This window comes from Lolium perenne, chromosome 4 (genome assembly GCF_019359855.2).
Source record: "Lolium perenne isolate Kyuss_39 chromosome 4, Kyuss_2.0, whole genome shotgun sequence".
In the NCBI taxonomy this organism is placed as follows: Eukaryota; Viridiplantae; Streptophyta; class Magnoliopsida; order Poales; family Poaceae; genus Lolium; species Lolium perenne.
Genome location: NC_067247.2, coordinates 380,088,691 through 380,105,129, shown reverse-complemented (window position 1 = coordinate 380,105,129; position 16,439 = coordinate 380,088,691). Strand labels below are relative to the sequence as shown.

The following is a 16,439-nucleotide window of genomic DNA, read 5'->3' as shown; positions in this document are numbered from 1 at the left end:
CCCAATTATAGACCCACGTCCTACCGGCATGTCTTTTACGGTAAAATTAAAAGGAAACATAATGAAATAAGTAAAGTAAATGCAAGTAACTAATTTTTTTGTATTTTTGATATAAAGTGCAAACAAGATAGCAAATAAAGTAAAACTAGCAACTAATTTTTTGTGTGTTTTGATTTAGTGCAGCAAACAAAGTAGTAAATAAAATAAAGCAAGACAAAAACAAAGTAAAGAGATTGGGATGTGGAGACTCCCCTTGCAGCGTGTCTTGATCTCCCCGGCAACGGCGCCAGAAAACAGTCTTGATACGCGTACAGCACGCGACTGTTGGGAACCCCAAGAGGAAGGTGTGATGCGTACAGCGGCAAGTTTTCCCTCAGTATGAAACCAAGGTTTAATCGAACCAGTAGGAGCCAAGAAGCATGTTGAAGGTTGATGGCGGCGAGATGTAGTGCGGCGCAACACCAGGGATTCCGACGCCAACGTGGAACCTGCACAACACAAACCAAGTACTTTGCCCCAACGAAACAGTGAGGTTGTCAATCTCACCGGCTTGCTGTAACAAAGGATTAGATGTATAGTGTGGATGATGATTGTTTGCAGAGAACAGTAGAACAATTGCAGTAGATTGTATTTCAGTATAAAGAATGGACCGGGGTCCACAGTTCACTAGAGGTGTCTCTCCCATAAGATAAATAGCATGTTGGGTGAACAAATTACAGTTGGGCAATTGACAAATAGAGAGGGCATGACCATGCACATACATATTATGATGAGTATAGTGAGATTTAATTGGGCATTACGACAAAGTACATAGACCGCTATCCATCATGCATCTATGCCTAAAAAGTCCACCTTCAGGTTATCATCCGAACCCCTTCCAGTATTAAGTTGCTAACAACAGACAATTGCATTAAGTATTGCGCGTAATGTAATCAATAACTACATCCTCGGACATAGCATCAATGTTTTATCCCTAGTGGCAACAGCACACCATAACCTTAGGGGTTTCTGTCACTCCCCCAGATTCACGGAGACATGAACCCACTATCGAGCATAAATACTCCCTCTTGGAGTTACAAGCATCAACTTGGCCAGAGCATCTACTAGTAACGGAGAGCATGCAAGATCATAAACAACACATAGATATAAATTGATAATCAACATAACATGGTATTCTCTATTCATCGGATCCCAACAAACACAACATATAGCATTACAGATAGATGATCTTGATCATGTTCGGCAGCTCACAAGACCCGATGATACGTCTCCGACGTATCTATAATTTCTGATGTTCCATGCTTGTTTTATGACAATACCGACATATTTTGTTCACACTTTATGTCATTATTATGCGTTTTCCGGAACTAACCTATTGACGAGATGCCGAAAGGCCAGTTGTTGTTTTCTGCTGTTTTTGGTTCCAGAAAGGCTGTTCGGGCAATATTCTCGGAATTGGACGAAATCAACGCCAAACCTCCTATTTTTCCCGGAAGGCTCCAGAACACCGAAGGAGAGTCGGAGGAGAGCCAGGGGGCCCCACACCATAGGGCCGCGCGGGCCAGACCCTGGCCGCGCCGGCCTAGGGTGAGGCCACCCTGTCAGCCCTCCTGCGCCACCTCTTCGCCTATAAAACCCCTTTCGACCTAAAAACGCAGTACCAATTGACGAAACTCCAGAAAGACTCCAGGGGCGCCGCCACCGTTGCGAAACTCCAATTCGGGGGACAGAACTCTCTGTTCCGGCACCCTGCCGGGACGGGGAATTGCCCCCGGAGCCATCTCCACCGCCGTCTCCACCACCATCTTCACCGCCATCGCTGTCTCCATGATGAGGAGGGAGTAATCCACCCCCGAGGCTGAGGGCTCCGCTGTAGCTATGTGGTTAATCTCTCTCCTATGTACCTAAATACAATAATCTCATGAGCTGCTTTACATGATTGAGATTCATATGAGTTTTGTATCACAATTCATCTATGTGCTACTCTAGTGATGTTATTAAAGTAGTCTATTCCTCCTCCATGATGTAATGTTGGCAGTGTGTGCATCATGAAGTACTTGGTTTATGCTATGATTGTGATCTCTTGTAGATTATGAAGTTAACTATTACTATGATGGTATTGATGTGATCTATTCCTCCTTTCATAGTGTGATGGTAGTAGTGTGCATGCTATGTTAGTACTTGGTTTAGTCGTGTTGATCTATCTTGCACTCTAAGGTTATTTAAATATGAACATTGCATTGTGGAGCTTGTTAACTCCGGCATTGAGGGTTCGTGTAATCCTACGCAATGGTGTTCATCATCCAACAAGAGTGTAGAGTATGCATTTATCTATTCTGTTATGTGATCAATGTTGAGAGTGTCCACTAGTGAAAGTATGATCCCTAGGCCTTGTTCCTAAATACTGCTATCGCTGCTTGTTTACTGTTATACTGCGTTACTACTGCTGCGTTACTACTGCTTGTTTACTGTCCTGGGGCAAAGCACTTTTCTGGTGCCGTTGCTACTGCTCATATATATTCATGCCACCTGTATTTCACTATCTCTTCGCCGAACTAGTGCACCTATTAGGTGTGTTGGGGACACAAGAGACTTCTTGCTTTGTGGTTGCAGGGTTGCATGAGAGGGATATCTTTGACCTCTTCCTCCCTGAGTTCGATAAACCTTGGGTGATCCACTTAAGGGAAAACTTGCTGCTGTTCTACAAACCTCTGCTCTTGGAGGCCCAACACTGTCTACAGGAAAAGGAGGGGGCGTAGACATCACCCGACAATTAAGCACAATGAGGAGAAGACAACCATCTAGCTACTGCTATGGACCCATAGTCCAGGGGTGAACTACTCACTCATCACTCCGGAGGCGACCATGGCGGCGTAGAGTCCTCCGGGAGATGAATCCCCTATCCGGCAGGGTGCCGGAGGCGATCTCCTGAATCCCCCGAGATGGGATTGGCGGCGGCGGCGTCTCTGGAAGGTTTTCCGTATCGTGGCTCTCGGTACTGCGGGTTTCGCGACGAAGGCTATTTGTAGGCGGAAGGGCAGGTCAGGGGGCGTCACGAGGGGCCCAGGAGACAGGTCGGCGCGGCCAAGGCTTGGGCCGCGCCGCCCTACCTCCTGGCCGCCTCGTGGCCCCACTTCGTTGACTCTTCGGTCTTCTGGAAGCTTCGTGTGAAAATAGGCCCCTGGGCGTTGATTTCGTCCAATTCCGAGAATATTTCCTTACTAGGATTCCTGAAACCAAAAACAGCAGAAAACAACAACTGGCTCTTCGGCATCTTGTTAATAGGTTAGTTCCAGAAAATGCATAAATATGATGTAAAGTATGCATAAAACATGTAGATATCATCAATAATGTGGCATGGAACATAAGAAATTATCGATACGTCGGAGACGTATCAGTTACTACTATCGTTCCCCCCGCAGAAAGTATGGTTATGGGTGTATCTAACTTAGTGCAACTAATCCCATGTTTGATGATGAATTGCTGAGAAATGAATGATGTAGTTGCACCAGTACCAAAAAGTACTTTGCCAGGATGAGTGAGTATCTGGAGCGTACCTATCACTGCCTGGTCGGAGTTAACCACCTCCTCCAAGATGGTGCAGTTCAATTTGCCGAAGGGTTTCTTGTTCTTCCAGTTCCCTCCAGCGTTTCCTCCTCGGCTTCCTCCTCCTCCTGACTGTCCTCCTCCAGTATTTCTCTTGGGGCAGTCCTTCAGCATATGCCCCTCCTGGCAACAACCAAAGCATATTATCCTTGGCTTCCTGCAATCCTTGGCAAAATGCCCTGGAAGTCCACAGCTTCGGCAAACCATTGGATTTGCAGTCTGAAACGCTTGGTTCCTCCTGCTATTATAGTAGTTGTTGTTGTACCTTGGCTTGAAACTCAAGCTGGTATTTGGCTTGTTGCTGACAAACCTCTTAGGCTCAAACTTGGCCTTCTTTCTCTTCTCTTCTTGCAGCTGTTTAAAGTCATCTTCAAGAGTGATGGCTGCATCCACCAACTCTTGGAATTCCGTCGCTCTCATCATTCGGAGCTGTACCTTGAACTGGGGACTTAACCCCCGCAAGAATCTCTTCTTTTTCTTGTCCTCGGTGTTGACTTCTTCAACAGCGTACCGTGACAATTTAGAAAACTCCCTGACATAAGTCAGGATAGCCTTATCCTTCTGCTCGAGACTTTCAAATTCTCGACGCTTCAGTTCCACAATACTTTCAGGGACATTGGATTCCCTGAACTTCCTTGCAAACTCCTCCCAGGTGAATACTTTTCCAGCCGGATAAACGGCTACGATGTTGTCCCACCATGATGCGGCAGGTCCACACAACAAGTGTGTAGCATAACAGACCTTCTCCAGGTCATTGCAACCTACAGTATTGAGCTTTCGCTCAGTGTCCATAAGCCAGTCTTCCGCGTCCATTGGCTCGGGCGCGTATGCGAAAGATATAGGCTTGGTGTTCTGGAAGTCTAACAAAGTGACTCCCTGATTCTCGGGTCTTTCCACCCTGTTCTATTGCAGCAGCTCCTGGAAGAATTTATTCTGCTGCTCCAACGTTACACGTTGTCTCTCTTCCACCATCTGCATGTACTGGACGAAATTCTGCTGCGTCATTGGTGGTGGTGGTGGTGGAAACTGATTCCTGGCTGCTTCATCAGCCTCTTCCTTTTGCTTAGCCTCACGCTCCATGCGCTGCGCTTCTGTCTCCTCTCCTACCGGTCCCGACATAAGCCCCTAGTTCTGCAACATAAGATGATACTCATAATTACTCCATGCGCAAAAAAATTTCTGAGCTCAACTTTGTGCACAGAACTAGTCACGCAATGGAAATCAAGAAGCAAATCCAAATCATACAAAACATATACCATGTATATACATACTTAAGTGGTCTTATTACAATACTCAGTGACGTTGTGAGTATGCAAACTCACTTATTGAAGTATATGTACAAATTTCTACAAATATTACATACTATAATACACGTGGTACTTGTGTATTATAGTCTCGCCTCCCTTGGTGGTCTCTAGTCGTGCTTCACTCCCGGTACATCCCAGGCTTCCATCCGGTCGAACGTGTCGTCCTCCTGACAAAACCTGGAACATAAGGTCTCCCCGTCGGCTGGTAGTCGGAATCGGATGATGATCCTAGGGAGAAATCAGTGTTCACGAACTGGTAATTCAGTGCATCATAGTCCACCCATCGGGTGTACTCCCCGGTGCCTCCACCATAGGTATTTCCTACATTCGTATCCGACTCAACCTGTGTCGGATACCCTCCATCTTCTTCCCCATTCCACGGATAATTCTGGTTCTGGGTCGTGGCGTCCTCATTCATCTCCCCGTCATAATACACTGAAGTACTATGAGTTCCAGTATCAGACCCCCAACGCCAACCCGTGGAGTTCTCTATAGGAGTCACGGAACGCTGATTGTTTCCGGATTCCTCTCCACCCTCATATCCTCTATAGGAACTACTAAGATAGTTCCCAGGTGTAACGGGTGTAGTTTCTCGTTCAGGGTGGTCAATACTAATGTAGTCACCAGCTGAGTAGACTGGTGTGTGCACCTCATTCTCCATAGGTTCCTTCCCCTTAGCCTCCTCCTTGGGTTCAGTAAACTCCTCTAGCATTGTATCAATTGCTCCCGTCAAATGACGGTTCAACTGAAAGAACAATGATAGTAAGTTGCGGCTATTGTCCATGTATTTTGCAGCTTCTGCTGGTTTGCGTTTTGCATATTTGAAGTGGTTAAGCATGGGATCCTCTTCCTCCTCCATATGAGGAATGTGTGTAAATTCGGAACCCATAAGCTCTTTCGTCTTATGCTCCCGAATATCGGTTATGGCTCTCATGACGGCTATATGGTAGGCTGTGTTGATAGTTCTGGCCTCACCTGCTGGCATTACTACGCTCATTCCCAAAGATTCGGGAAGTCGTAGCCCTACCCTACACTTTGCCAATACAGTACCATCGTAGTACATGTATTTCTTTACTTGGATCTGGGGATCACACCTAAATTCAAGTAACATGGCACGAAGAATATCTGCGAGTCCTCCTTCATATTCACTCAGTATGGAATCCATCACTTTCACGTTTCGTCCCGGACGTGAACTTGCCATTGTTGGCTGTAGAAATAGAAAGAATATAAGATTAGTAATAATGCATCATAATAGAGATAATAAAGAATTATCGCACTAAAAGATATGATTGTTGTATTCTCAATTGAATATACACCATATTTTTAGAGAATTCTTTACTAGTCCTATTTGACTCCTAACGTTCGGTCCCATTTACTAGGTTCCAACCTAAGGTCAAAGCTTTTGCTCTGATACCAACTGTGGTGACCCTGCATACCACTGCATGTTGTAGTATGTCAGTCGTTGATATAACATTCACGAAGTACCATTCCGCAAATATTACATCCCTCAGAGTAGTACAACAGAACATAGCAGGTCCATAACTCATTCATTTATTATTACAAGCATAATACACATATCGTCTCGGAGCTCCTCTTGGGTCCTAAGAGGGATACTCCTGGGTTCGAGGCGAACCCAACTTAACTTACAATATAGAAGTTTCACTAAGTTATACATTTATTCTCTCGAGCAGCTAAGTATTAAGAGTTCGCGCTGCTCGGCTACTACTACTACTCGATGCTTCTAGGCTTGATCTCCTCCGGAAGCCTCCCCGGTTCCGTAGACTATAAGGTAGTCTACACCTTCAATACCTCCAGAGAGGTCTGGTTCTTCATAGCCGATGATCTCGGCTCCTTCAGGATTGTCGTAGTTCTCCTCCAGACGATTCAGACAATCTAAGCAAGGGATTTAAGAGTGGGATGAGTACGAGCGTACTCAACAAGTTCATTATAGATAAGAGGTGTTTAATGCACTAGCTACGATATTAGACCATAAAGTCTAATACCAATGCAGGTTTTGATAAACATTTCTTCAAGAGATTGCTTTTATTTCAAAGAGCTATGTCCGTCAGCCTTCACCGGTTTACTAGAACTTCATGGAGCTCCTTTCCGGCAGCGTCCGCAGTTCCATATCCCGGAACAGGGAGTGACAGGTCACGGTTCTTTACACTCTGCAGAGGTGTGTTGCTTTACCCATAAGAGATCTTAACCTTGGTGCCAACCGGGCAGCTTTCCCGTCCACACTTCCTTCGCTGTGAGGCCCGGTATAAGGTCTAGCCAATCATGTTCCTCCGCTACCTCGAACACCCACCCTTTGTTGCATGCCCCGACCATGGGTCCTCGCCGGTCCCATTATTCCCATAGATTTCAGGGTGGACCCCGACCACGATGATAGTCTGGGATCGAACCAAACTCCTTCGCCGGTCGCTGCAACCCATCCTAGACCGCAATACCGTGGGGACTTAAGGCTTCCCCAGCCAACCGCTTGTTCTTCGGGCGACAAGTGTCTACGGACTATGCCGTGGGGACTTAAGGCTTCCCCAGCCAACCGCTCGCCCCCGACAGATACAAGTGTCTATGGTAAAGCGCATCCGTTGATGAACGAGAGGTGGAAACACTTTTGACTACTCCGTCCCACTCCGGATCTTATGGTTAACACGGTTATTACGGCACAAGAATCACTGGCGACATTTGTTGTTTAATCCTAGATGGATATAAACCCTTGCAATGGAACCTCCACCATTTCAACACAATCCATGGTTCCATTGCCCACCACATAGTCATATTCATAGTTATGAAAATAGTAGTTTTGGTTTTTGTGCAATAGTGATAACCATAGTACTTTGCAAGTAAGTTGATAGAAATACTCAAATGACATGAGCAAGTGATGAACTTGCCTGAACACTGCAAAGTTTTGCAGTTGGATGGTGTGGACTGACCCTTGTCCTCTGTTTCTGAAAAATAGCATCATTGTCCGATAAGGGCAATGGTTAAAGAAGCAATTATGCATGATTCCAGTTTTAGGGTTTGTTCCCCCCTTCCGATGGCATTATTAGTTCAAGTCAGAGGTTAATACTAAGATTGATTTGGAGATACTCTATTTAAAGTAGAATACAACCTTGAAATGTTGTCAACGTGTTTTTAAAGTCCAAATGCATTAATGGACTTATTTTCATTTTTGAAAATAATATGTGTGATTTAAATGATTATTTAAATCATCAAATTAAGACTTATTCTTAGTTGTCTTCAAAAATTCCCTTTCACATTTTATTTAGATAGAGAATTTTATGCTGATCAATTTTCATATTTTTAATTATTTTTTTAGATCTTTTAAACATTTCTTATGAAATTTCAAAGTTTCTGTATTTAAATGATTTTGTGAAATGACCATAATGCCCCTGGGCCCCACCTGTCAGGGTGGCCCAACGGGTTAGGTCGCACCCGAGCCACTCTGTTGGCTCGGTCGGCCCACTCGCTCTCTCCTCTCTCCTCGCGTCGAAACCCTAATTCCCTTCTCCTCTCTGGCGATTCCCTCGTCGCCGCCCCCTTCGCTGAATTCCTCCAGCCTACTCTGGCCGTCGCCGCCGGCGAGATCAGGTGGGTCTGAACCGCCCTTCGACGGCGGACACGGTGGTCCGCGTCGATCTGACGCTGGCGGCCACGTTCGCTCGCCCTCGACCCTCCAGTGCGCCTGGCTCTCGGCGTTCGCCGCCGTCGTGCGCTGGAGATGCTGTGGTTCTTCTTCCTGGTGTCTCTGGCGCCATGACGCCACCTCGAGCTTCGCCGAGATGGTGCTGGATCTCTGCTCGCCGCGGCTTTGCTGGCGCCGCCGTTCGCCCGGCGCGTGCCGCTGTGGCCTCCAGGGCCGTGTTCGCCGGCCCACTTCTCCGGTGAGTACCCATGCCTCCTTCTATTCCTCCCATTCTGCTCCTTCTTCTCCTTGCCTGCTCTACTTTGCGTATGCTGGTGCTGTGCCTATGCCGCTATGATGTGTGCTGCTGCTTGTGCTCTTCTGGCCATGGCCATTATTTCTAAGGCCATTCCTGTGCTTGTGCTTCTGCTGTGTATAGCTTCTGTGCTTCCTAGCTAATTCTGTTCATGGTGATCTCCTGCTGTGGCCCTCCTGTAATTGCTCATGAGCATCCAGTGATGCTCATGGCCTACTGACTTGCTCTTGTTAGTGCTACTGCCATTTGGACATGTTGTGTGTGCATAATTCTGACCCTGGCTTGATTACAGTGTGCAAGTTCTTGCAAATTTGCAAGTGCCAGAGCCATGGTGGCTTATTCTGGTGCTCAGAATTAGGATTGTGCTCAATTGAGCATTACTGTGAGCTTACAGTGTTATTCAATTATGCTTTGATGTGTGCCTTACTTGTGCACCTTGATCCAGTGGCTCATCATGCCTTTGATGTGCTCTGGATACAATCATGAGTTATTATTTGATTATCTGTGAAGCATCTCTTGAGTAACTGTGGTTGTTTAATTCATACAATTCTTGTGTGATGCTAGTGATTGATTCTAACATGCCTTGGCATGCTCTAGCAGGCTCTGGTGATCAATTGATCACCACTTGCTTGTTGCTTGCATGCTTGCTCATTTCCTATGCCTATCTGCAATGATCCATTGGATCATCTGCAAGGCCTGGTGCATAGTTTACCTCTCTGTTTCATTTATCTGTGTAGTTTTGATTCATTAAATAGATAAATGATGTGAACTACCTTGCAGTGATGATCATATGAGTTGATTTAGTAGAGCTAGAGGGATGCCAATAATTTATTGGGGACCCTAGCTCCATTTGAACCCTTCTGGGTAATGATATAAGTGTTGGTTTCTCTGTGGGATTTGGTGAAGTGGTTGAGGTGGCCCTGACAGCAAATCTTTGCTGGTAGGGTAGCTCCCACCCATTTGGCTTGCTGTAATTTGGTGAATGCAGTACTGGTTAATCCCTTGATGGATTCCCAGTGGACTTTGATGTTGACAAACATGGATAGACACAGATTGTCTATCAGTCTGATGGCATCAATAGCTATAGGTGCTAGGTATGTGGCTAGGCTAGCTGTGTCTTCATCTTTTGCTGGGTTTCTTCAGTTATGCATTAATTTACATAGCTGTTGTTCCCACAGGGTGATTTCCTAATGGCCTTTACCATATTTGCTTGCACCAAATGGCTTAGTAGCCAGATGATGACACAAAATAGGGTATCTACCCACTTTGCTTTCTGTGACTTGTGCAAATGATGGATTTGTATGAGCAAAACCCTGCTTGCTCATGATTTGTGGTATACCTCTCTCCAGCTCCTAGAAATTGGGTGTTGGTGTAGAGGATAGCTTCTGTTTGGTTGATTTGCTTCAGTGATGAACTGGTGCTTGTCCTGCTCCTCCTTGTGAGCTTGTGATCTTGGTTTATTTCTGGTAATTGGAAATAGGTGAAACAGCTCTAGCTGTTCACCTGTTCTTGGTGTTCTTGGATGTTCTTGGTGCGTGGTGACTTACCCTGCTGCTTGGTCGATGACTGAGCTAGGGTTTACCGTGGAAAAGGTTTTATATGGTTGGCCCTTGCTCCTCTGGTCGACAGCTCCACCTTTCCCTTTGGTGACTCACTGTGTGTGTGTGCTGCATGCACACAGCCATGTGAGCAGGCTGTGTGTGTGTGTGTAGCCTGGTGCTGTGCACTTGGACTTGGAGAGGATCAGCTCGGCTGATCTTTGTTCATATCCTCTCTGTTTCATTTCTTTGCTAACCTGCCAAGTGGCATTGCCACTTGGCATAATATTGTGTTGGTTTTGTATGTGTGCAGGTTTCAAGCAATTGATCAAGATGATCCTGAAGATGCAAGTCCAAGATCAAATGAAGACTACTTTGTAGTATTTAGGATAGATTCATTCCTTTGTAATCTTTCTTTTTATTTTCTTTTCTATTTTTTCCAATTTGTGTAATGTGTTGTAATAATTCATATTACTATTCTGGATATTGTAAATGACATTGTATTGTGTGTGATTATCAATAAAGCTCCCATTTTCCTTAATGAGCTTTATATAATTGTTGTATTATTTATAATCTTGATTAATGATAATTGTTTATTAAATTATCTCAAGTTTGAATTATGTGATATCCATTTGATGTTTGAATTTGAAATTCAAATTCAAATTTGGTTTGAATTCAATCATACAACTTAATTTTGAATTCAATCATGCAACTTAAGATTGTGATGCATCTTCTCTTCTCTCTTCTCAAAACCCTAATCTAGTTAAGTAGGAACAAGTTCATCGCACTCTCGAAACCCTAACCCTGTAGGATGTCGAGAGAGAAACTTGTCCCCCTCCGATGCAGTTTTGTTTTAAAAGCGCGAAATTTCCCCGGAATTTACGATGCAATGCACATCCCTTTCTAAAATCTACCCCTCGATCGTCTCTAAACCTGGGACATTACAACACGCTGCTCCCTCTGACCAACGAGGAGTGGCTGCAGATGGACTCCATGGTCCTCTGATTGGTTGTATGACTCTATCACCCCCAACACCACCGACATGGTCATGCTCGCGGATACCACCGCCATCACCGCCCTATTCCGCCACAACCAGCAAGCCCATGCGGGCTACCTTGGGCAGAAGTTATGCAACATCGCACAAGACGACAACAATGTCACCGCCTACTTCCTCGAGAAAATGACGGTTGCATATGCCCTCGCCAACGTCAATGATCCACACCATCAAAGGCCTCAACAACCACTACAAGGACATCGGGAATCTCGCTCCTCTTCTCACTTTGTTCGCTTCCTTTCTTCAACTATGCAACATTCTTGTTCTCCAGGAACTCAATCCCTCCTCGCAGTCAAGCTCCTCCTCGCTGACAGTATTTTACATTGCCCATTTTGCGGGGTTTATCGTGGCCCTTCCCCTCTAACGAGGATTAACCTCGGCAATGCCCATGGATCATGGACTTGGGTTTTAGGGAGAAGACGATGATGGAGATTCTGGGAGCGAGAGTAGGACGTACCCAGGTTCACGTCTCCTCTATGGAGGATCGCTACGTCCTGCAAGCAATCCAGTATATGATAGTAATTTTACTACAGGGATCTGTCGTAGGCGGAGCTGTGTCTATCCTGTCTATGTTGCGATATGTCTAAGGGGCGCTCCTCCCTTTATATATGCAACCAAGGGTTTATAAGAGTTCTAGTCGACTACGTATTCAAGATGTCTTTTTGGGCTTTCTCAGAATCCTCTTTCTTGTACTCCAAGTCAATATTACATGCGGGTTTAACTTGTTAAGTTCTTATGCTAGTACACCTCAAATTAAATATAGTAATAATGAGTACCCGAAAGGGTTTGCCCATGACACCCTCCACCGCTCTAGTCCCACACTAGGCGCCCCGGCTTCGGCGTCCTCATGCCCTACAACAACCCCACCGGCCACGACTCGGATGCTACCATTTCCGTATGTAAACAATCAATCTTAGTTAGATTAGAATTAACAAAATCCACGACTCGGATGCTGCACGGATGCTAATACATCATCTTATACGGAAAGATCCACGGTAAAGGAATCTATACTTCATATATAGTTAAATTCTACTACAGTAATTAAAATTAATATTAGTCTATCTCTACATGTTATCCGTGCACATCATCTCTAAAAAGCATAGAAAAAATTAGCACTTCGAAAATTTTGATCACAAACTAATCTCCTGCCGTTTGATCAAATTCCGATAAAAATAAATAAAATCAAAGCCTACTAAACTAATCTCCTGCCGTTTGATCACAAGAGCTGAAAAGAAATGAAGCCGGAAATGAACACAAAAGCAGGCTGTAGAAAAGCTAGTAACATGAACACGTTGAAACCTATCGAGTATTTTTCACTTTGCTCGGCTTTCCTTTTTCCGCAAAACGAGCCCTGTTCCGCTTTCTAGCTGCAGTCCCAGTCACGGTCACGCCGCACGCACGCACGCGACTCGCCTGGTGATCTGCACCGCGGATCGGATCGGAGCCCTTTCTTGACATGCCGCAGCTGCGCGTCGGCACCGACAGGAATAACCTGCCTTTAAATTACTTTGAACCCCTTTTTTACTTTATTCGTGACACGACTTTTGCTTCTCAAGAAACTCATCGAATAAACCCCTCGCGAACAAGAAGAGGGAAAGAATCAGTTGCAGTTGCAACCCACGCCGTCAGTCGCCACATCGGTCCTACTTCCTCCGTATGGAAATAACTAAACCCTCCTTTTATTTATAAGATTAGGAAAAATATAGGAATGAAAAAATCATAGTATTGAGATGTCATGATTAGTTTAATCCTATGTGAAGATGAGTTCTCTTTAAATGCACCAAAGGTTAGGAGGGTTGTGGCACTCCCAATCCACCAGAATTCAAACCTCAGGTTTAACACTTTGTTAGTATCTCATTAAATGCGTAATCTTTTTCAGTGGAAGACGACATTCCCGTTGATAACGACGCGTCTGTGGTGACTTCATCAATCTCAAGACCCGTCGGATGAAGTTTCTTGGATGCAGTCTCTGAGAGGTGTTCATAGGGGTAGGGTGTGCATGCGTGCATTCATAGGGGTGAGTGTATGTGCGTATATGTAAGCGTCTATGTTTGTACTGTGTTTAATAAAAAAAATTGCACCAAAAGAATTTTCCATTAGGTATGATATATACCACCGACAGCTAGAGCAAAACCACCATCGTTGGGCAAGTCGTGGCCGTGCAAGAAAACCAAGCACAGCCACGAGGCCATGCCCTCCCCCTTCGGGCAAGAAGCCTCAATGGAACCGCTAGTATGTCCACGTGGACGTTGCGTGGTCATTGTGGGAAACAAGGACGCCGGTGGGTTGATCCGGCATCTACCTCCCCACGGGCTTGCAACTCAACGCGTGGAGGGTGTTGGTGCCACAGGGAAGGACGGGTGCGGCGCCATGAGATCGGGCGTCGTCGGGAGCTCATGTTGCCTGGTCCACGGGAAGACCCCTCGCCTACACCATCAACTCGCAGGTGTGGGACACATTCTGGCGGTGGGAATGGGACCCGCGACGCCTTCCTGGATGATGAAGAGTGGGACTACGATGAGGCCCCCATGGTGAAGGAGGAGCCGATGTTGGGCGGCAACAACATCCAGAGCGAGGAGTCACGGGACGACACCCTTGACACCCTCAACGCACGGGCGTCGGAGCATGAGCAAGAGGACCACGAAGATGGAGGCTGAGCTCCCCTATCAGCTAGACAATCTCAGCTACGACAAAGCCCTCGGGTGTGTTTGGGGGTGCTTGCTGCTGCGTCCTGCCCCGCCGCTGGTGCCCTAGCCGTTTTTGTGGGCTCCGCCCAAGTTCATCCCTATGTAAATAATTTTTTTATGAATGAAATATTATCATAAAAGAATTCTCTAACCCCTTAGTATACCCGACCCAAACGGACCGAGAGGTGGCACCGTATTCGTATTTCTGCCCGCAAATTGATCGAAATAGACCAAAACAAACACATTCTATGTCCGAAATGGATCCTTCCACTCGAAATGCCCTAAATTACTGTAGATCTAGGCAAATTTACGATAGTTAATTCTGAATTGGCAAAGTAGAAACGTTCGCCGGATCGAGGCGTGCGCGACGACAAAGAGCTGCAGCTACATGCTAGCATGGCGATATAGCATTCCGTGTACGTTCACCACAGGTCGGCGCTGGCGACAAACCCCACGGCAACCGTCCACGTCGCAGCTCACGTGAATTCCTCTTGGTAACTCGCACACATGTTGCAGCTATACCTAGCTTGAAGACAAATCATTCATATGTTGCATCAGCAGTAACGGCTACCTAGCTCTGGAAGCGCGCGCCCGCCGGCGATGATGACTCGACCGCTAGCTAGCTAGCTGCAGCCGACGCCTGTCGAGGTGGCAAAGCTAAAAAGCCCGACGCAATCTCGCGGCACATACATTTTGCTTGTGGAACGAGCGCAGGCAGGGCCCCCACGTGGATGCCCTTCACATTTTTTGTGAAGTTCTTTCGCGAAGCTAGCTAGCTGCCCAGCCGGCTATAAATGGCAGGTACCCGAGCTCAGAGCAATCACACCGCCAGCTCCATCCACAGCCATTTACCCTGACGCCTGAGTACTGAAAGAAGCTCAACTCCATGGAGGCTTCACGCAAGCTCTTCGCGGCCGCCCTCCTCGTCGTGCTGCTGCTCGCGGCCACCGGTACGTACACCTAGTCGCAAGGCAGCAAGTAGTGCCTAGTTGTGACATTGATTTGGTTCTGAAAACTTGTGATCTGACCGGCGTTGCATCTGTGTGTTGATGTGGGTTGCAGAGGAGCTGGGAGGCCCTGTGATGGTGGCGGAGGCGAGGACGTGCCAGTCGCAGAGCCACCGGTTCAGGGGCCCGTGCGTGCGCCGCTCCAACTGCGCCAACGTCTGCAGGACGGAGGGCTTCCCTGACGGCAAGTGCCGCGGCTTCAGGCGCCGCTGCTTCTGCACCACCCACTGCCACCACCACCACTGATACCACGATTAACCTCTACGTACCTCCGTCGCCGCCGGCCGGCCGGCCGGCCCTTTCATGCCTGCGCGCGTCGTCCCTCCACTTTTGTGTGTTGTGTCCGTCATTCTGTGTGTCCACGAATAAATCTCAGCTTGTCTCTCGATTGGCAAAGCTGGGTTTAACAAGTTTTTCCTTCCTTTTTATCTACTTTGTGGCCTTCGGCCGGCCGTGGCTTTCCCATCATGGTTCCATATTCGTGTTCGTCCTCAAAAGTTGATGTAAGATCTGGAACTTATCTATTCGTGTCCGTCATTCTATAATTAGATTTGTATAGTACTTGAAAATTCCAATAGATAAAAAGGAAGATATAGTACTAGTAAGTTTTTTCTTCCTTTTTATCTATTGGAATTTTTTATCTTCCTTTTTATCTATTGGAATTTTCAAGTACTATACAAATCTAATTATATATGCAGCATGATGTCTGGCCACTCACTCTCTCTGCAAAATGAATAGCTAGCATGCATGCTATGGTGTGTCGTGCGTCTGTGCAACGAGGGCTGCCAGTGCCAACACCTGGCGCCACGCATGGACGACCGATTCGCTACGTGTAATCTCCCGCCTGAACAGTCTCGTCATCTCAACATGTGTGTGCCCTGCCACTTTGTTTGCATCCGTAAAAGACAAATCAGAGAGAGCAAAATCGAAAGGTCGCTTCGCCTTCAACTTTTAATCCCCAACCGCGGATGATCGTCTAGAATCTGACTGCCGCCAAGCTAACATCAGCTCTAAGGGTGTGGACACCCCCAAGTTCAGAGAGCAAGCTCAAAGGAAAAGTTCAGAGAGCAATCGGCTGCACCCTCGCAGAGTTGGAGACCAAATCGTGAGAGAAAAAGGTGTTCACTGGCTTCAGATTGACCTCTAATGTAGATTTCGTGAGAAGTATTATTGTCAAATGCGATTTAAAACAACCCTAAAACAAGCAGCACAGAGCTACTAGAAGCATGTAATCAAGGTCTAAATACAGGTGAACGAGGGGGCTTAATGCAACTTTCCTCGCTGAACAAAAGCAAC

The 16,439-nt window shown here is 46.4% G+C and overlaps 1 protein-coding gene across 1 annotated transcript; it reads left to right on the top strand.

Annotated features, from left to right (window-relative positions):
- The first annotated feature begins 14,937 nt into the window (after window positions 1-14,937).
- On the top strand, window positions 14,938-15,688 carry LOC127297210 (defensin Ec-AMP-D2). Its single transcript, XM_051327510.2, has 2 exons — window positions 14,938-15,086; window positions 15,199-15,688. Exons 1-2 carry the CDS (start codon window positions 15,023-15,025, stop codon window positions 15,387-15,389), a joined length of 255 nt encoding a protein of 84 aa, XP_051183470.1. The 5' UTR covers window positions 14,938-15,022; the 3' UTR covers window positions 15,390-15,688.
- Window positions 15,689-16,439: the final 751 nt, after the last annotated feature.